The 21,067-nt window shown below is 30.4% G+C and overlaps 3 protein-coding genes and 1 long non-coding RNA gene across 10 annotated transcripts in view; 2 read left to right on the forward strand and 2 right to left on the reverse strand.

Annotated features, from left to right (window-relative positions):
- LOC115883060 (long-chain-fatty-acid--CoA ligase 6) overlaps positions 1–16,352 on the forward strand; it is a 97,838-nt gene extending 81,486 nt beyond the window's left edge. For all 7 annotated transcript variants that reach the window (XM_030901337.1, XM_030901341.1, XM_030901339.1 and 4 more), the window contains exons 4-12: positions 3,713–3,982; positions 4,048–4,247; positions 5,567–5,767; positions 5,820–6,037; positions 6,099–6,249; positions 9,216–9,494; positions 13,165–13,308; positions 13,368–13,541; positions 15,113–16,352. In XM_030901337.1, the coding sequence (XP_030757197.1) occupies positions 3,713–3,982; positions 4,048–4,247; positions 5,567–5,767; positions 5,820–6,037; positions 6,099–6,249; positions 9,216–9,494; positions 13,165–13,308; positions 13,368–13,541; positions 15,113–15,250 (1,775 nt within the window). In that variant the 3' untranslated portion in view covers positions 15,251–16,352. The remainder of the gene's footprint in view (positions 1–3,712; positions 3,983–4,047; positions 4,248–5,566; positions 5,768–5,819; positions 6,038–6,098; positions 6,250–9,215; positions 9,495–13,164; positions 13,309–13,367; positions 13,542–15,112) is intronic.
- A 762-nt stretch (positions 16,353–17,114) lies between these two features.
- Positions 17,115–18,083, reverse strand: LOC115883064 (60S ribosomal protein L34-like). Its single transcript, XM_030901347.1, has 3 exons — positions 17,931–18,083; positions 17,712–17,782; positions 17,115–17,421 (listed from the first exon to the last, which is right to left on the reverse strand). The coding sequence occupies exons 2-3, from the start codon at positions 17,774–17,776 to the stop codon at positions 17,142–17,144; spliced, it is 345 nt and encodes a 114-aa protein (XP_030757207.1). The 5' UTR covers positions 17,777–17,782; positions 17,931–18,083; the 3' UTR covers positions 17,115–17,141.
- A 233-nt stretch (positions 18,084–18,316) lies between these two features.
- On the forward strand, positions 18,317–19,468 carry LOC115883062 (vesicle transport through interaction with t-SNAREs homolog 1A). The gene is made up of 4 exons (XM_030901345.1): positions 18,317–18,532; positions 18,625–18,683; positions 18,740–19,084; positions 19,138–19,468. The coding sequence occupies exons 1-4, from the start codon at positions 18,439–18,441 to the stop codon at positions 19,288–19,290; spliced, it is 651 nt and encodes a 216-aa protein (XP_030757205.1). The 5' UTR covers positions 18,317–18,438; the 3' UTR covers positions 19,291–19,468.
- Positions 19,349–19,624, reverse strand: LOC115883065. The gene is made up of 2 exons (XR_004050319.1): positions 19,486–19,624; positions 19,349–19,430 (listed from the first exon to the last, which is right to left on the reverse strand). It is a non-coding gene; the product is annotated as an uncharacterized LOC115883065 (long non-coding RNA).
- Between the last annotated feature and the right edge of the window lie 1,443 nt (positions 19,625–21,067).

Genomic DNA, 21,067 nt, shown 5'->3' on the forward strand with positions numbered 1-21,067 from the left:
TTAAAGTTTATAAAAAGACAATACAGTGTGTCAATAATATATTTAATAGATTTTACTGGTAGAAGAGATAATTATTAATAATTTATTTAAAAAAACACTTTAAATAAGTATCCAACTGACTGTGATGAAAAGGTATCACAAAAAAAAAGAATATTGACTGATTGAAACATATGCTTGTGAAAATATTAAGAGGATTATATATATATATCAGAGGATTATATATTACAGATATCAAAGCTTTTAAAATTGTTTTTCCAATACCCGTGGGCTTTGTAGTATATTTTTATTTTTAGCGAAAAATGTATAAAAATTTTAGCGGTCTCTTATGTCAGCGAATTAGTTTATCATGATATATTAATGGCAGATGATATTGATGATATTTTCAGTAGCTTATATTTATGTCAATTGTATAATTTTTTTTGAAAATGGTTTTTTGGAACTCGAATAAAGTATAAATAAAAGAAGTAATGTTTATTTAAAATAAACACAATAAATACAGAATTTATATAACAAAAAGGTTTTCTTATAAACAACTGTGAACTTCTGTTCTCGATTATTATAATTAACTATATTCACAGTGCCGGACTTAGGGCTAGGCCAACTAGGCCGGGGCCTGGGGCGGCAGATTTTTAGGGGCGGTAAATTTTGAGCATACCAAAATATGTATCTTTTTTTAACTTTTATTTGTTCATAAAATATTTCGAATATAGCCTTAGCCGATTACATATTTATTTACTTAACTATTATTATTGTTTAAATATATAATTCGCTTGGGTTATTTTTTACTGCATTGTGCCATGCATCCAGTTAATAAATACATAAATACCTCGAATATAAAAAAATAAATTCAAAAACATTAAAAAATTTATCAAAAACACGTTGGTCTGCACGAAATGAGGCTTGCCAATCACTATTTTTGTCTTCCAATGAAATAAAATCCACTTTGGAGTCAATTTCTGAAGACGATACCAAAAAGCCTGAAACCCGATTAGATGCTTCTAGTCTCCTTAAACAATTCAAAAGCCTAGAAATGGGTTTTATGGCGGTATTTTGGACAGACGTTTTAAATAGATTAGATGCGGTCAATAAAAAGCTTCAAATGGTGGATATTGATCTACAACTTGCTGCAGATTTATATAGCTCATTGGAAAAATATTTTTCCGAAATTAGAAATCTAGATAATACCAAATCATTTGGGGAATATGAAAGAAGGACCATAGAATTGTTCGGTGAGAAAGAATATGCGGCAGATAAAAAGAGAAAAGTGAAACGGAAACGACAATTTGATGAAACCAGTGATAAAGAAACTCTATTTAACGCTAGGGACGATTTTAGGATAAATGATAAATGTATTTAATGTTATTATTGATAAATTAATCCTTGAAATTTCCTACAGGAAAAGTGCCTACAATGACTTTTCAACCAAATTTGGTTTCTTTAGTGATTTATCTACTTTAAGTATTGACGACATTACCGATAAGTCCAGACATTTAATAACCTGTTATCCAAATTATTTAGATGAGTCAATGCCTAATGAATTAATACATTTTCGTGAATTTATAAAATGCATTAAGTCAGCAAAACCATCTGCTAGAGAGCTTCTTAATAGCTATTTATGTAACTAGTACCTAAAATGATGTTTTTTAGGACGAATCATTACTGTTTGCGGACGAGGCGTTAGCCGAGTCCGAAATAGTAGATGAGTCCTAAAAAACATAATTTAGGTACGTGTTACATACACTATTTTTTGTCATACGCTTTTTACAGTTTTTTAGAACGCATATTTGCAAATTTTCCATATTTGAAATTATAATGTTTGAAAAAAGTTGGCTTATAAATTCATATCTTAGTAACGAGTTTGTTTATTTCATCGCATTTTGACATGTCATTCGAAATTTGTCACAAAATCACACAAATTCATCAACAATTTTAAAATGTTCCAAAATCCCGAACATATTGCTAATAAGGCCAAAGAAATCGTGTTGGATTTGTTTCCTGTGAAGTCTCGTGCCATTTACCAGAAAGAATATGATGTTTTTAATGAATGGAAAGACAAAATGGCGTATTCGTTGTAAATGAAGATGTATTGCTAAATTATTTCCACGAAAAAGTAAGTACCTAGGTACCTATTTAAAGAGGCTTTTTAAATTAAAATATTCTTAAATTACAGTCACAAACATTCAAACCATCGTCAATTTGGTCGAAATATTCCATGCTGAGAGCAGTGTTAAGTGTTAAAGAAGATATTTATATTGACAAATTTCCAAAACTTATTGCTTTTTGAAGAGGAATTCGGTTGGTTACGAGCCTAAAAAGTCTAAGGTTTTGTCCATAAAAGATCGGTGATTTTTTGGGCCACGGCTAGTGATGAAACTTATTTACTTACTAAGGTAAGTTTGCGATAATGATTTTTAAAATATATAGATGGTTTCTTATTCCATTGTATTTGATTTTTAGGTAGCTCTTGTCATTGGCCTTTGTGGAGCATGTAGAAGAGAAGAATTGTACTCTCTACGAGTGCAAGACATCATAGAAAAGACAACAGCTGCCTTTTAGTTACCCTTGCGGATACAAAAAACTAATATCAAAAAAGAGTGTTTCCGGTGGTGAACGAAGGGAACGTTGTCAATCCAGTTGAGTTGTATAGAAAATATGCTTGTCTTAGGCCAAAAATGTACCACATGATTATGTCTTGTTTGTGACTGTAATTTAAGAATATTTTTAATTTAAAAGCCTCTTTTAAAGGTACCTAGGTACTTACTTTAAACAAATAACTTAGCTTTTGATATTGTTAGTATTTAATAATTTAATTATAAATATATGTATAATTTTATGTGATTTTGTGACAAATTTCGAATGACAAAATAAAACAACCAAATAACGAATTTAGACATTTTAGTCCATAAAGGTTGCCATGACGACCTTTACGGCCTAGGCCGAAAAAGAAACATTTTACGGACTGAAATGAGTCCGTAAAATAGCTGTTTTTGGGAGCGTATGACAAAAAGTAATTTATGAAAAAAACGCTCAAGACCTGTTTCCAAATACTTTCATAGCACTAAGAATCTTCACATGTACTTTTATTACTAACTGTTCTGCTGAACGCTCGTTTTCTGCATTGAAACGTATTAAACTTTTTTACTGTCCACTATGGAAACAAAACGTCTAAATCATTTGGCAGTTTTACATATTGAGTCCGACCTTTTAAAAACTATCAATTACGATGAAGTAGTTGATAATTTTGCGAACAAAAAAGTACGTAGGAAAACTTTATAGGCATATAAGCAAACCTTATAGTTTTGTTGTTCGTTTGTTGTCATTTTATATGAATATTTTAATATTTATTTTATGTTCTGTGTTGATCTATTCTGTCGGTCTATTCTGTTGTTGGTCCTGTATTCAAATAAATGCTTTTTATATCCGTAATTTTTTTAATTAAAGAAAATGTTAAGGGGCGGCAAATATTTTTTAGCCTGGGGCGGCAACTTCGTTAAGTCCGGCCCTGCACCTAGTACACCATTTATCCTGATTCCTTGATTTTATTTAATCTATTCTTCTAAGTATTTCAGAGATCATCTTCAACCAATTTCTTCTAAGCCTACACATATGTTTTCCCCTGTTTCTTCTCTGTGTTACTAATATACTTATTAATATTTTTGATTTACACAATTGATTTTATCAAAAATTTTATACGAATTTCTTTTCTTACTAGATAATGGACCATGTCTAGGATGGAGAGAATCATACTCCAAACCTTACCAATGGCTCACCTACAACGAGGCATTACTCAGAGCCAGAAACTTGGGCTCAGGATTGGTCGAAGTCGGCTTGAAACCTGGCACGGGCACCATGATTGGAATATACGCCATCAACTGTCCGGAATGGATCTTGATAGAACAGGCAGCTTATTGCTATAGCATGGTTATAGTACCTTTGTACGACACATTAGGAGCAGATGCCTGTGCTTATATTACCAAGCATGGTAAACTATTCCTTTCTTTCTAGTTATTATCAAACATATATTAATTATTGTACTTTTTTTTTCAGCGGAAATTCAAGTTATCCTAGTTGAGGATGACGCCAAGTGTAATTCTCTATTGGAGAAATCGCCTAGGTGTTTAAAGAAACTTATAGTTTTTAAGGACATTCGGCCAGCTACGCGACAGAGAGCTAAGAATATGGGAATAGAAATTCTGAAGTTACACGACGTAGAAGTGCTAGGTTCAAAGTCAAATAATCCAGAAGTTGTAAGTAGAAAAAATAAGAAAATATTTTTAGTTTTTTTCTTAACTCGACTGTGCTACTGTATACCGATTTCAGAGATAGCATAAAACTCTTTTGGAGTACGTCTTAATATAGGAAACAGAAGTTTTCTTCAGTTGTTTTCTGTTATTGGTAATCGATATCTATTTTGCTGGATATTTGATTAAACGTATAGTTATTTTCTAGTCCTTTTTTCTCTCTATATACAGAAAAGTCCACAGACTTCGAGACATAGGAAAAATCAAGTCCATTTAGCGTGTGTCAAAACATTTTCACAACTAAAAAAATAGTTTATTATAGCTATAGCAACTGCTGCGACTATGAAAAAAGCTGTGTGGTTTTCATAGAAAATAAGGGCACGGGTAATTCATTTGAGAATGTTATAAATCGCTAAAAGAACTTTCAAATCTCTTGGATTTCTATTAATATTAAATAAATGTTATTAAAAATTGAACTAAAATTGTTAGTATCATTAAAAACAATTCAAATTGAAAAATTGTATCAGTCAAATTCCCTCATTGGTGAATATTAAAGTAAATATAAATACATCTCATTCTAAGCTCTACTTATCTTTAAGAAAAATTTAAATCATTGGTGCAATTGGGCCTTAATGCCATTTCGAATGAATAATAGTATTAATAATATACATTATAATAATAATAAATTTTATATCATTGAGTGTATTAAAACTACTAAAACACTTTTAAATTGGTATTATATTAACAACTAGTTCTGTACAGATTTCTTCTCGCAGAAGCATTCTAATGATGCTAATAGATGGTTTCTCTCCTTGGAAGTGAACAATGCTTTCCTCTTTCACAACTTTCCCTGACTCCAGTTCAAGAGTCAGTCGTCAGTCTTTAGAAGTCAGAGACTATTGTCCAGTGTCCACTTTATTCGGACTGATTACTTTTTTACGATCAGCTGACTTTCCAAAGTCAGCTATGATCTAAGAGTATGAGACATGATTGGATTTGAACCAGCCATTGTATTGAATTTTAGATTTATGTGGCCTATACTTTTTAGTTTTTAGTGTTGTCTTTCTGTAGGTGTTCTTGCATGTACAAAGGAATTTAGAAGTCTATTAATTTTCTATCCCTTTTTTAAATATAACTTTGGTTTCCATAATTCATAATTATGGACACCAAAAGAAAAATAGATACACTCCTCGTTTAAAATCGGATTTTTGTTTTAGGACACACAAAAGTGTCCTAATATTTGAAACACCATATCTAGTTATTACTTTACGTATATAAGACATTCGCTACTTCTTTGTTCTAAATTCCTATGTGTTTAATTACAGCCTCCAAAGCCATCAGACTTGTGTACGATCTGCTACACGAGCGGGACCACAGGTCAACCTAAAGGAGTCATGTTGACTCACGAAAACGTAGTAGCCTCTATGAGTGCAGTTGTTTTACAGTTCGGCGATCATAGGCTAAGAAGCGACGACGTCATGTTGTCATTTTTACCGCTAGCTCACATGATGGAAAGGTGTTGTGAGGTCTGTAAACCCACTAATGAACGAAACTCATTTTTATATACAACTTTTTCAGAGTGCTATGTACATGCAAGGCGGAGCTGTAGGATTTTACTTAGGTGACGTAAGAAGATTGTCCGACGACATGAAAGCTTTAAAACCCACAGTGACACCAGCTGTTCCGAGATTACTCAACAGGATTTACGATAAGGTCCAATCGGATATAAGTAATAACTGTGTCAAGAAAATGTTGTTTAATATGGCTATTAGTTCTAAGGAGAGTGAACTGAAAAGGTTAATATTAATTTACAAATCAGAAATAACCAATATTGAAATAATTTTTGAAATGTTTTAGGGGTATTGTAAGGAAGAATAGTATATGGGACATGATAGTGTTTAGAAAAGTGCAAGAAGGTATGGGTGGTAGACTGAGGTTGATGTTGGTTGGGTCTGCGCCTTTGGCAGAAAGTGTACTTACTTTTGTTAGGTGCGCCATGGGATGCGTTGTAAGTCCTATATCTTTATTTATTACATACTTTTTAAGATAATAAATATAGATGGTGTTTTTTAATTTTCATAGTAAATTTGATGTAAATTGGCTGACAATTTTTTATTAAAATATATGAAATTTACAAACTTTTTACTAAAACTCAAAAAAAGTTTATTCGACTCAATTTTTACACATTATTACCTAACCGATACGAAGACTTAACTTTTCAAAGCAAATATCTTTATACAGGGTTGTTCACCACATACGACACGGGTTGTAGCTAAACGATTAGATTTTTGCAAATTGTAAGTTTTGGGTTCATTGCAAGACTACTAGAGCTACAATTTAAAAATATTTTTACAAGATACAGTGTGTCCCAAAGAAATAAAAAATATTATTAGAGTTTTAGTTTCTACGAATGGAACATCGTGTATATTTTATGAGAATCAGATGCATAATTTAATTGTCTATCGAATTGTATAATACCATTTTTTACTTATCTCTTCAAGTTTTCGTAGAAAATGTATTTTCTTATAATTTAGACCTCGATACTGTCGATATAGTTCGTTTATTTCATTAAAAAATATAAAAACTGTTTAAATATTTGTTAACGAGGACCAATTAATATAATTCCAGTATTCAAACTACATTAATTGACTGTTTGCGTTGATAAATAATAATTGCTCCAAATACTAAAAAACTGAATTTTGTATGTGTATTAGACAATGTTGTAAAAACATCTTAAAAATTTTGTTTCATTTTTTTGATGAATGGTATACTTTTTGATGATATGGTATACTCTTTTATAAAGATTTAAATAGTTTTATTTTTCTATACAAATCGGCTAGTAACATTATCGTTTTTGGCACTTTTTTTAGTACATTTTGTACACTTGTTGTTTTAAAAATAATCTAAAATGTCAATATACCATGGGTATATGATAAATGAGGTCTAAATTATAAGAAAATGCATTTTCCACAAAAACTTGAAGGGATAGGTAAAAAGTGGTATAATGCAATTTGATAGACAATTAAATTGTGCATCTGATTCTCCTAAAATATACAGAGTGTTCCATTTAAATTAAACAAGATATTGCCGTTTAAAGCTAGATACTGTGTATTAGACACTGTCTGTATGAGATAATATTATTTTTATTAGTGCAACCCAATAACTGATCAATAAATAAACTTCAGCAAATATTTAGTATTAAAAACACTAATACCCTTGGAGAAATGAAGCCTTAAAGTTTATTTAGTATTAAAAACACTAATTCCCTTGGAGAAATGAAGCCTTAAAGTTTTTACTGCAACTTCACAAAATTGAAAATATTTCAAAAACGGTAAGGTTTAAGTGTGATAAACCTTAATCAAATTTATCTTTATTTTAATCGTAGAAACTAGAAATTGAGTAATATACAGGGTGATTCATTTAAAAAATGCCACTTTGATAATTTTTATTTATTTGGGGCACTCTGTATTTTGTAAAAATATTGTAGCATTTTATTTAAAATTTACACAAATTAAATAAATGTACAGAATTATTTTATTTAAACAATTCAAGTTTAAGTCCTCGCACCGAGATGGCATTATAAGTATTGTTATTATCTTTTATTTTTTCTACAAGTTTATTTCTGGCTAGTTATTTCAGTCCGGTCGAAGTTGTTGGTCACTTTTGAAATTTGTGTGGGAAAACCCTCTGAGCGGAGGTAAGACCTTTATTTTTTTCATAACGTTTCCTAATACCTTTTTTCTATTTGTACAGGGTTTTATTTTATGGTACGCATTTCTGGTGCCATTTTGTTTATTGTATCTGACATTTGGGCCACGTTTGTCCCTACAATATACACGTTGAATAACGGAGGAATCTCCTGAATATACAGCATTTTCCGATCCTGTCTGTGTGGAGACGTTATAATAACGATCCAGTTCCAGCAGTTCACCACAACCAGCTTGTGACCAGAACGGATATAAAAGGCCAGATCATTTCTTATTATATAATTTAAGTTCACTTTAATGCTTTAAGCCCTTCAGGCATATTAGATATTTTATTACTTTAGAGTCACTTGAAATATTTTATTCATGTTATGCATATTTCTGATATCTACATAGTACGGTTTTTTTTAATATAAAGAGTCCTTATATTTTGGTACCAAGATCGCCAGACTTTTTGCGGAATAATTAATAAAATATTAATATTCAGAAGCGTGCAGATTTAACTACCATCTTGAGTGATCTATTTTAATACATAGATTTTACCAACAAACATTTTCAAACATCAAATTATTCATAGTCTTATTTTATTCTAATTAACATTTAATTATTAATTATACTATTTAGTTGTTAGTTTATCTCAGCGTTTCATTTGTGTAATTCCTAAAATAAGTAATACCTATATTCTGAGTTGATTTCTCAGTTCTCAACTTAGAAGTTTTGAAAGTAAATGGAAAACTGAGTGGCGCCCAGTATATTATAAAGACGTAATTATCACAATTTAATTTTCACTAGCTTACGACCCATTGCTCACCGGCGAACAGCTCCGTCGCATAGTATTAGTTGTTTTAATATTTTTTCTAAAAGAAAATTCTTATAAAAAAAAAACATTCCATCATTTTTTTATAACTTCTAATGCTACAATATTTTTAAATTGTAGCTCTAATAGTCCTTCAACGAACCCAAGACAATTTGCAAAAATCTAATCGTTTAGCCACAATACTCCGTGTCGTATGTGGTGAACAACCCTGTATATTTTAAATGTCTTGTTTTTATATATTTTAAATGTATCATTTTTACTTGCGCTAAAATTAGGTAGAAAAAACTAAATACTTAAAACAAAAATTGTAGTTTTTGTTAAAGGGACAAGTTGTGTTAAAAACCAATGCCAAGAAATTGAAATATTCCTCAATTTAAAAACATTATTATAGAAAATGGACACGTCAGAATGATATAAAGATAATTGATATTAATTAATATCATTTCATTGTAGGTTGTAGAAGGATATGGCCAAACCGAATGTTGTGCTCCAGTAACTCTCACGATCCAGGGAGACCACGTTCCCGGTCACGTAGGACCGCCATTAGCCTGCTGCTGTATCAAATTGTGTGACGTACCGGAAATGGAATACTGGTCGAAGAACAACCAGGGTGAAGTGTGCGTGAAGGGCACCAATGTATTCCAAGGGTATTTCAAAGATCCAGACAAGACTCAGGAAGTTGTAGATGATTTGGGATGGCATCATACGGGTGATATTGGAATGTGGATGCCTGTGAGTATATTCTAAATGCTTATGACAGATGTCTCATACTGCTTGCATAATATCTTTATAATATGTTGCCATATTATAAAGATATTATGTTTTTAACTAAAAATAAATACCAATTCGCAAAATACCAATTTTTTTCTGTGAAACAAACTCTTAGACGTGTTTCTTAGTTTGAAATACACCACCCCTAAAATATTTGCACCTATTTAAGACTTTAAGACTCACCCTGTATAGGCATAAGTGGCATTAAAATTACAAAAATCTAAAGAAGGTAAAAGTTAGTAACAAAAAAAGAAGTTTGGTTTTGATAACTTTGATCATTTTTAGGGTTCCGTACCCAAAGGGTAAAAACGAGAACCCTATTACTAAGACTTCGCTGTCCGTCCGTCCGTCTACCACAAAGGTCTATCTTATGAACCGTTATAGCTAGACAGTTGAAATTTTTACAGATAATGTATCTATGTTGCCGCTATAAGAACAAATACTAAAAACAGAATTAAATAAATGTTTATAAATAAAAAAAGTACTTTCACTAAACATTATCTTTTAAGGAAGAATTTTACATAGAATCTTTCAAGTCCTCGGTGGCCACGTGGTTAAAGCGTTAGCACTAGTAGTGGGAACTATCGAATGAATACTATCGAAACATTCGATAGTTGCAATTCATTCGAATAATTCGATAGCTAGTAAGAAAACATTCGTCGAAAACTATTCGAATAAAAATATCGAATAGATGCGTCATCTGCCTTGAAATATATTAATTCGGTAGCAAAAACCATTCATTTATAAAATTCATTCATTTGTAAAATTCATTTATTCGTCAGGATCGATTATAATAAAATATAAACTGGATTTTAGTTGTCGCCCGGCGACGTAGGTTTCTTTCCTAGAAACCCGACAGCGGTCGGCGGTCGGTGGCAATGGTATGAAAAAGCCGGCATCTTTGATTTTGAGTCAGATAAAGATAAGGACACATTATTTTTTTTATTGAGGTGCTAGTATTTACACAGAAAATACATTATGAACGGCGCTGTTGCCGTATATTCGTATTAGTTGGTATTAGCGAAGAATATTATTCTTTGGTATTATAGTTAGTTAGGGATAGTATGACTATATATTTTGCACTTTTTTTATTAATATTCTGTTGTTACACTGCAATTATACTTTTTTTTTTGGATGTAGGAAAATGATTTTTAATGTTTTTAAGCAAAACTGGTATAATAAATAATAATAACAGTAATAATTTGTTATACCTATTAACACCAAAATTTAAAATCATTTAATATAAACATTTTTTTTAAGTAGTAGCAAAATATAAACAACAAATTAGAAGTCAAAATTACTTATATTAGATCCTATTTAAAAATAATATAGTCTCTAAATTTTTTGTGGCAACGTTGGTTTATTAAATAATAATAATTACAGAACTAATTTGTTATATTAACAACAAATTTTAAAATCATGAAATATAAACATTTATTAATTTTCTAAGCATGCAGTGTAATAGTAGAAAAATATAAATAAAAAATTAGAAATCAAAATTATATATGTGTATTACTTTTTATTACTTTGTATTAGTATTTAAAAATAATATTTGCTTTTACTGGCATTTACTTTAAAAAATAAATGAAATATTGCTTCGCAAAAATCTACATGTAAGAGAATTAGCATAAACAAAATACAAATATCGTTAACTTTTTTTTTAATTGGCACGTGTAAAACTTTAATCGATCGATTTAATTTTCTTATCCCAAAATTTGAGTTTGATAACAATTTACTTAACTACATTACCACCTTACTTAAATATGATTATTAAGTTCAACTGATTCATATTACTAAAACATCTAAAATACAAATACATATGTATTTTTAAAATTAATTGTAAGTTCACCTCATCTCTCTTAAAAATTGTTACTTCTCAAAATTTCCCATTAAAAAAATAGACTATATACCGTATAAAATTAAATAATTGAAAGATCGGAAAATCACACAAATTTTCGGAAAAATTTTGACCACCTGCACACGTAGACAATCGTCAATTTAAAAAAAAACACTACTACTTTAGTATTTTAAATATTTTAATAAACGCAAAAATAGCACAGTATTTAGAAGACAAGTTATAAAAATTTGGAAGAACTAATAATGCACTGACGCAGACAAAAATCAAACGAATACTAAATTTCATTTATCAAAAGCATTCGATAGTCGTGGCTAACGATAACCATTTAGTCGCACGGCGAGGTTGTCACATATGCTTTAGTATACAAAGGAATGAATGATTTTATTCGAATGAAACCATTCGATAGTTGAAATCATTCATTCAGTAACCATTCGATAGTCTAATTACTAATAATATAGTGTCTAATGTTATACAGGGTGTCCGGAAATGAATGCAACAAAATTTGGTTATAGATTCTTGAAAAAACAAATAGATGACCCGTTTTTTTATTTTTAGCGAGTAGCCCCCCTTTTCGGATTTACAGCCCCCTGAATTTCGCCCCTAAATAGAGTTTTTTTTTAATATCTCAGGGTCCTGTTGGACGAAAATCATTAAATGATATTTTTTGATGCTAGAAACTTTTTTTATTTTCATCAGTGGCGTCCCTACGGTATTTAAACTAAATATTTTTGAAAAAAATGGTACGCCACTGTTTTTTTTTAAATAAAAATTATTTTTAAAATCTACGTTAAATTTGGAACAAATTCGATCTCTTGACTTTTTTTAGGTACGATGCACCGTTTTCGCGTAAAAAAAACCATTTTCATACATGACTAAATCGCTAAAATTTTACCGTAAATTTCAATAGCAAAATTTTTAAAACGGCAAATTTAAGTTTAAAATAATTCTTTATTTCCCAAAATCTTGTTTTTATAACCTGAGTGCAAACCAAAATGTCCAAAAACCTAAATTGCCGTTTTTTAAATATTGTTATGAAAATTTACATTAAAATTTAGGCGATTTGGCCATGTATGAAAATGATTTTTATTTTTTTTACGCGAAAACGGTGCATCGTACCAAAAAAAAGTCAAGAGATCAAATTTGTTCCAAATTTAATGTAGATTTTAAAAATAATTTTTATTTAAAAAAAAAACCAGTGGCGTACCATTTTGTTCTTCAATAAAATTCAGTTTAAATACCGTAGGGACGCCACTGATGAAAATAAAAAAAAGTTAATAGCATCAAAAGATGTAGTTTTATGGTAAAACAACGTGTACAAAATTTAGTGATTTTCGTCCAACAGGGCCCTGAGATATTAAAAAAAAATCTTTTTAGGGGCGAAATTCAGGGGGCTGTAAATCCGAAAAGGGCCACTGGCCAAAAATAAAAAATACGTGTCACCTATTTTTTTTTTCAAGAATCTATGACCCAATTTATTTGTTGCATTAATTTCCGGACATCCTGTATAGATAATGAATGGTACGGAACCCTTCGTGCGCGAATCCGACTCGCACTTAACCAATTTTTTATTTTAAGTATATTTCATAACTAAAGGCCATCTTGCAGCTGACACTTGATAGCCAGTTGTTGCACCAAAGGTTCAGGCTGTTACACCACTGGCCATTAAGTTGGCAAATTTTTACAACAGAAATCACCTTTAAAAGTTTACCTAGAACTTAAAAATTACTCTGGCTGTTTATGCTTCTTAAATATATTTTTTTGTAATATTTTTAGAATGGAACGTTGAAAATCATCGACAGAAGGAAGCACATATTCAAACTATCCCAAGGCGAATACATAGTTCCGGAAAAAATTGAGAACATCTATATCAGGTCGCAGTACATAGCTCAAGTTTTCGTTCATGGAGAATCACTTAAAGTAAACTATTCAACGCAAAATATTTTCGTTTTTTTTTTAATATGAAATTCTTTCTGTAGTCGTGTATAGTAGCTGTCGTAGTTCCAGACGTAGACGTGATCAAATGCTGGGCTCAGGAGAATGGTATCACCGGTACTTTTAGTACTCTCTGTAACTATTCGGAAGTCAAGCAACTTATCATGGACGATATGTTAGCCAAAGGAAGGGAAGGTGGACTTAAATCTTTTGAACAGGTAAAACTTACATAGAAAACTAGCGTGTACCCGCGACTTCGTTCCCGTCGAATTAATCATTTGTAATGGTGATGATAAAGCAAAGCAAGAATTTCCATTAACATAAAAACTGCTCACATTTATGTCAGCATAAGAAAAAACAATATGGCGATAATATTATATAACTTAGTAATATTTGAGGGGTAGTTTCATCTCGTTGGAATTTGACTTTCGAAAAATCCGTTTGCCAAAAAAAAAGCTTTCTCAAGCAGTTTAAGCAGAATCGTGGTTAATCAATTACCCAACTTTTTGGAACACGCTGTATTATTTTTTAAAAAATTTCAAAATATGTAAAAAAACAAAATACCTAAATTATGCGTGTCCAAGCGTTTTCCCGAAAGACTAACCGTTTTTTAAATAACAAATATTGTAATATTTGAGGGGCGTTTTCACCCTCTTGGAATTTGAGATTCGAGAAACCCCCCCTTATCGAACCTCTACACCCCACAGTCAATCCGTTTGCCAAAAATCAGCTTTAAACGTCAAGCAGTTTAACAGAATTGTGATTACTCAATGGTCATATTTTATGAAACACCCTGTATAATTTTTTTTAAAATCTTAAAATATGTAAAACAACAAAGTAGAATATACGTGTTTAAGAGTTTTTCCGAAAAACTCACCGGTTTTTAAATAAAAATATTATAATATTTGAGGGATGGTTTCACCCCCTTAGAATTCGAGTTTCGAAAAATCCCTTCTTATCGAACCTCTACACCCTAAGCTCAATCCGTTTTCCAAAAATCAGCTTTTTACGTCAAGCGCTTTAAGCAGGATCGTGATTAATCAATTACCAGATTTTTCGAAACACCCTGTATACATTTTTAAAAAATCTTAAAATATGTAAAAAAAAGAAAATAAAATATACGTACGTGTGTTTAAGCGTTGACCGTTTTGTGACCGTTTTTTATATAAAAAAATATTGTAATATTTGAGGGGTGGTTTCACCCCCTTGGAACTGGAATTTCGAAAAATCCCTTCTTATCGAACCTCTACACCCTAGAATCAACCTGTATGCCAAAATTGAGCTTCTTACGTTGAGTGGTTTGAGCAGGATCGTGATTAATCAGTGAGTCACTTAAAGATTTTATATATTAGTATATGATACTATACATATTATACTCACGAAAAAAAAAAGACGTCAGAGACGGCTAGGGAATGACAATAAATAATAAATAATAATTTTGGTGACATAATAAATAATAATTTACTCTTCTTTATTTTTTAATGGCTTAAGAAGGTTGTAATTTAGTTTTATATTGATGTTTTTTTTATGTTTTCCCGATTTAGACACTGTGCATAAAACCAATTACCAATATATTATAAGCAAGAAATAATATAAATATTCTTAGAATAGTGCAAAAAAAAACGAAAAAATCAAGTCAAACTCTATTGGTAGTAGTAGTCTTTTCATTCATTGGAAAAATTATATTATAATTTTATTGTCTGTTAAAGTGAAAGCCTGCTGAATCGAGAAGATTGTATTCTATTTGTATGATGACCGAGGAACCATTCTTATTTATTTTTCTTTCCAGGTAAAAGACATTTATCTGCACCCGGACCTGTTCAGCGTTCAAAACGGACTACTCACGCCGACACTGAAGAGCAAACGTCCACAATTGAAGACTTACTTTAAGCCACAATTAGACGATATGTACACGAGACTAACGTAAAAATCTGCGTGCATATTTCGGCACCTTACACATTACCTTGTTAAGATATTGATTAAATTTAGAAAAGCACATCCGATTTCTTGCCAATCCTTTTGATATAGAGAATAATAACTTTTTCACTCCATTGGCCATTTTTCAAAATTTAAGACGGGGTCCAAAAAAAATGGAAACATGCCGTCTCTACAAATGGACAAATATACCTACAAAGAATGGTCCAAGTTAAAACACTATTTCTAAGATTATATAATTACCAAGCAATAGTGTAATTTCGATTATTCCTATTACGTAAGATTTTCTTTAGTTGTATGAACAACATAAGTTGGTGTGCGTACTCTGTAATTTTATCATGTTGGATTTATTTAATTATTTGAAACTGATATGAAAAAGCCACACTTTTACAAAAACATGCAGTTGCGGGTCTCAAATAAGGAGAATATGGACTTATTTTTCCAAATGTCAGGCTTTTCCCCGCTAACATACCATATGATCAACAACAAACAGCGTCCACTTGACTCTGAAATTATAATACACTACGATCTTTATTTCCAAGCCATCTCTGACGCCGTTTTTTATCGTGTAGTACAATATCTTAGTACAATATATTCTGTGTGATAAAAAAACAGGCGTCCAGTTGGCGTTGAAATGACGATCGATGATATTCCCCATATAATTTTACATATAAGATTAAAGCGATCTTCATTTGAATACCATCGTTGACGCTGTTTTTTTTCGATCATGTACTATATTGAGGTTTTATCCCTATGATCAGAGAGATACCTTGACTTTGACAGTTAAACATTTCTATATATCTTTTTCCATATAAATTGTTTAACTGTCATCTTACAAAACACATTAAATTTGATTATATAAATCTTTACAATATTGTATTTCGTAGATACAGCTATATACACAAATCTGTTCTTCTGTATCGGTCATCTTTTGATGCTTGCATTTTTTCGCCTATGTTTTCCATGGGAAATGACAAAGAATGGGTCTGGTATATTAAAATTTTTCAGTATAAAAAAAGATAGAAGATGAAGAATAGTCATGTTGGTGATGTAGAAAACAGTTACTGAACATTATTGTATAGCAGAATCCACAATACTATACATGATTTGGTTTATTACATAAATTATTTTTAATGTTTTTAATCTGCAAATCTGATTCTCACTGATCCGCCACTGGGAGCATTAATTATTGTTAATTTATTCTATAATGTAGTTCAATAATTATTATTGTTAAGATTATAAAAATAATGAAAAATGTGTTTTATTACTTTTCTGATATACCAATAAATCGCAAATATCTAGAAATAGTAAAGACAAAAAATTGTTAAGCGACATATTTTAGGCATATAATTTGCACACCAATCAAATTCGTTTTTAAACAAATTAGAATAGAATTTTAAATAAACATATTATAATGTAGTGAATCCCTACTTTTCTTAAAAAAAAAGGAGTAGCAATAATTCTGAATTTACCTACTTATTGAATCAAAATGTTGAACTGTTTCTCTACTTTTTTATATAAGAACATTTGCTATTTTATTTAAAATAATTGTTATTTTGTGTAATCTTAATTTATTTAATGCAATATGTATGTTTCAAATATAGTTAATTTGGAATTATTTTGTTTTAGTAAGTCTTTTATTTAATCCATTTATAATTTTTATACATTTAAAAACAATATGTATAAAATGTTCCCTTATGTATAGCTTAAATAAAAAGCATTGAATTAAAACAGATTGTAACTAAAAATTACTTCAAAATAAAAATAAACAGAAAACAGTCTAGTAAATTATTAGTAAGCATAAAATTAATAAAAATATACTTTTAAATTTATATATTACATTAAAAAAAACACAATCTTATACTTAAAATTTATTATGTCAATTATTTCTTCTTAGAAGCTTGTTGAGCTTTAAGAACTTTTACAACTATTTTCTGTTCTTCGATAAGGAAAGCACGTACAATCTTTTCCTTAACACACTTGTGACATAATACACCACCGTACGCCCTCTTTACTGTCTTCTTCCTTCTGCATAAACGGGAACGTTCTTGTGGTCTGGCAGGTTGAATACCCCTAAGTTTATCTTTGCACTGTCCACATCTTGGGATCTTCTTGGGCTTTTTGAGGTATTGATATACTAATTTGCCTCCTGGAGTACGAACACTAAAATGAAAATAAATATTAATACAATGTTCAATAGTGCTTAATAAACATATAGTAAAAAAACAAGTATATCAGATATTGAACGAACGAAATATTATCGTCATATGAATGTATAAATACAATCAGTACTCTAGCCAAAAGATCATCATGCAGTGGCCCAAAGAACAAAAACTTAACCACATATTTTGATGTCAATTTATATATCAAAACATACATTTTAATACTACAATTTATATAAAGGCTTTAATACAAAAGAAGTAATGCTTACATTATAATAAAAAAGTACTTACATGCGTCTCTTGTTACTTTTTGTATTGTACGACAGCCGTCGTCTAAAAACAAGTCGCTGGACCATCTTGGCCTAAAAATAAATAAACCTTATTAAGTAAAGGGCAAATAACTGTTGGAAAGAAAAATGCGATAAATTTTATACAATATTTTGCGCATTATAAGTCGATTGACTAAAATAAATCAACGATGATTTGAGATTTAAAATTTTCTCAACTAACCTGCTAAAAAATATTTTCGGAAGGATGTTTTTGACAACTGACAATATTGACAATCAGTGAAGCGCCGTCATTGCTGCCAATATATAGATCCTCAGGAAAAGTTCCTAAAAATCTCTTTTGTTTTTTTTAAATACAGGTAATTTATAAATTAGTATACCATTCCTTAAACGATTTATAATTTATAATAGAGAAACAAATGTAGCAAACAATGTGTATTTGTAATATTCATCTCTGTAGAGAGTGGTAGATGCGTAGCTAGATATTCTGTGGTGGTAGTTCCTCATTTTTATTAGTATAGAAAACTGTAAAATCGGGTTTATTGTTCTACCTTCAAAGTATAGATGGCGATATATGCATTCGTATCATATCTTTTTAAAGTCCTTTGCTATCAATGATATATGATCAGAGGTCTCTGATATGATGAAGTTATGATGCAATTAGCGGAGTGGTGGAAATAAATTTTTAGTGTAAAATGGTGTGAAAATGGTTACTGAATTAAAAATAGAAAATGGTTTCACTTTTTGAAAACTACGAACAGCAATACTCGGCCCTGACTGCGGATATCACTGCCCAAATAGGCTTATTGGCATCGTCGGGATCAAGTAAGATTTTTTGTTAATTGTTGTGTTCGAAAATGTTCGTGTTTTGTCTTTAGGCATAGTACAATGTTGACAGTGACTTGTTTTTGTCGTAGAAGATCGTCGCCAACTTATATCAAATATCGAAAAACATGTGGAAGAAGCCCAGGAACTGGTAACTAAATAGTTAACGCTTTTAACGTAATCAATAGAGTTTATTGTTTTGTTTAGTTGGAGCAAATGGAGCTGGAGGTTAGGGAAGTTGAGTCATCGAAAAAACAAAGGTGTAGAACCAAGTTAGATTGCTATCGGGCTGAATTGAAGCGATTAACATTGGAATATATCAAGGCAAGATCCGTAAAACAAGAAGCTCTGTATGATAGTGCGGAAGATACAGATGTAAGAATATCTATTGATCAGAAACAGAGACTGTTGGATAATTCTGAAACTTTAGAGAGGGCAGGTCGAAAACTTAATGAAGGATACAGAGTAGTAATAGAAACAGAAGAGATTGGAAATCAAGTAATGCGGAATTTATCAGAGCAAAGGGAGACCATACAGAGGTCAAGAAATAGGGTAATATATTATTTATATTTTTGTATTCTTAAATTTTATAAATGTTGTTGTAGCTGCGAGAAACAGATGAAGAACTTGGAAGGTCTTCACGAATACTAGGCTCTATGATCTTTAGGACAATTCAGCAAAGGATTATATTATATTTTGTGGCACTGTGTTTCATCATATTTATCTGTCTTGGAATTTATTTAGGATTTAAAAAGTGATTTATGATCATTTATTTTTTACCTGTCATAATACCATTTATTAGCAAATAATTCTATTATGGACACTAAGCTTTATTGTTTTCTAGTTTTAAGTGATATACAGCATTAACATTCCAGTATTTATTTATTAGAACATCACACTGTAAATATCTATTTTAGTAAACAGTTACATTGTTAACGTACTTTTAATATTACCTTGCAGCATTAAAGTTTGATAAAAAACGACATTTTAATTTTAACAGCAAAGAGAAAAATCTCTTTTTAATAATATCACTCTCTTGTCTTCATTGTTTAATCAGAATTTAAAGTTATTTTAGTACATTTTTAATTTGTCACTTCAGGAAAGTGGCGAATGCGCCGGAATAAATTATTTTTCCTACAATATAAAATTGATTATCCGCTAGTTCAGCGTTTTATCACTAGATGGTGCTCGAAAATTTTATATGTCAATTTGCCATATTTTTCTATGGCTGTTAAACCGGATGTGTTTAGTGATTTTTTGCGAAAAAGTGAGTGAATATTTTTGATTAAAATGACGAAATTGTTGGACAATGGGGTGCAGCATATATTTTTCCTGAACCAGTCAGTTGCAGCGGGATTAATCCAAGCAGGTAGGCGTCATTAATGTTTATGTTTAGTTGTGCGTCATCCAATACTCATATTTGACAGTATAGTAATGTTTATTTATTTTTGCAATATGTGGGATAATTGAGTTAAATTAATAAGTATTTAGAGAATAGATGTTTTCTGTTAGCTGTACATATTAGGGATTTTAAATAGAAAAATACTATAATTTTCGGGGCGATTAGTGTTAAATGTCACTGCAGTCAGCTGATTGACAAAGCATTTGTTTTCTTTTGATAACATTTTTTAGGAATATATTATTAAGAGTTGAATGTTTAAATATTCTCTAATTTCTGATATAGTGCTGGTTATCTGTTTACCAGCTGTTTTTTTAACATTTTCTCCAAATACAGAATATAAATACATAATAATGTATAATACTATCAGAGTGGACAGTTCCAAGGTCAGTTCTTCGACCCATCTTTGATCGATGTTTTTTATGGTTATTTGTTATTTATCTAGTGTTGTGTTTTAATTTTGAAAATGTACATTTATAAAATAGACGTTTTATTTAAAGTGCTAATTTTGAGCTAGCCAACTTTTAATTTGTAACTCTATGTAGCCAACATTAAAATCTGAACATAAAAATACATACAATTCCCTACTTTATTAGTGTATGTTTAATATTTTATGAATATTTGTAAAATACTATCATACATATGGTCACTATCCATATTCTTTTACTTATATATTACTATATTTAAATTATATTTTTGCTGAAAGGTATTGTAATCTGTTAGACTGTTAGTAATGAGCAAATGCAAGATAAAGTCTAGCTTGGTCTTGGTTTCGGTCTTGGTATAGTCTAATGGTAGTCTTGGTATGGTCTTGCACAAAAAGCTAGACCTTAGACATGTCTCGCTCATTACTAGTGACTGTGGAAAAACATCAACTTGGGATTGGTCTGGATTATCTATTTTGATTGGTATTATTAATTTTTTATATCAATTTTATTTTATAACAAATTTTATCATATTTATCAATTTATTCGTGGTCGGGGGTCGGGGGAATTACCACCATTACCCATTAGTGTAACTAGCAATTCATCCAGGGTTGAGCACAGGGTGGGCCTAGGACTTTTGTTTTTTTAAAAAATGAAGAATAATAATATATTGTATAATATAAAAAACACATTGTTTGAACAGAACAATTA

The sequence above is a fragment of the Sitophilus oryzae genome, unplaced genomic scaffold (genome assembly GCF_002938485.1).
Source record: "Sitophilus oryzae breed Bouriz unplaced genomic scaffold, Soryzae_2.0 scaffold_1802_pilon_pilon, whole genome shotgun sequence".
Taxonomy (NCBI): Eukaryota; Metazoa; Arthropoda; class Insecta; order Coleoptera; family Curculionidae; genus Sitophilus; species Sitophilus oryzae.

What these genes read in the sequence shown, in the direction of transcription:
- LOC115883064 (XM_030901347.1), bottom strand. Translation starts at nt 17,776, where the DNA reads ATGGTCCAGCGACTTGTTTTTAGACGACGGCTGTCGTACAATACAAAA. An exon ending in AAAAGTAACAAGAGACGCAT is followed by an intron (nt 17,422 to 17,711) that starts GTAAGTACTTTT and finishes TTTTCATTTTAG; the next exon opens with TGTTCGTACTCCAGGAGGCA.
- LOC115883062 (XM_030901345.1), top strand. Translation starts at nt 18,439, where the DNA reads ATGGTTTCACTTTTTGAAAACTACGAACAGCAATACTCGGCCCTGACT. An exon ending in ATTGGCATCGTCGGGATCAA is followed by an intron (nt 18,533 to 18,624) that starts GTAAGATTTTTT and finishes TTTTTGTCGTAG; the next exon opens with AAGATCGTCGCCAACTTATA. An exon ending in TACAGAGGTCAAGAAATAGG is followed by an intron (nt 19,085 to 19,137) that starts GTAATATATTAT and finishes ATGTTGTTGTAG; the next exon opens with CTGCGAGAAACAGATGAAGA.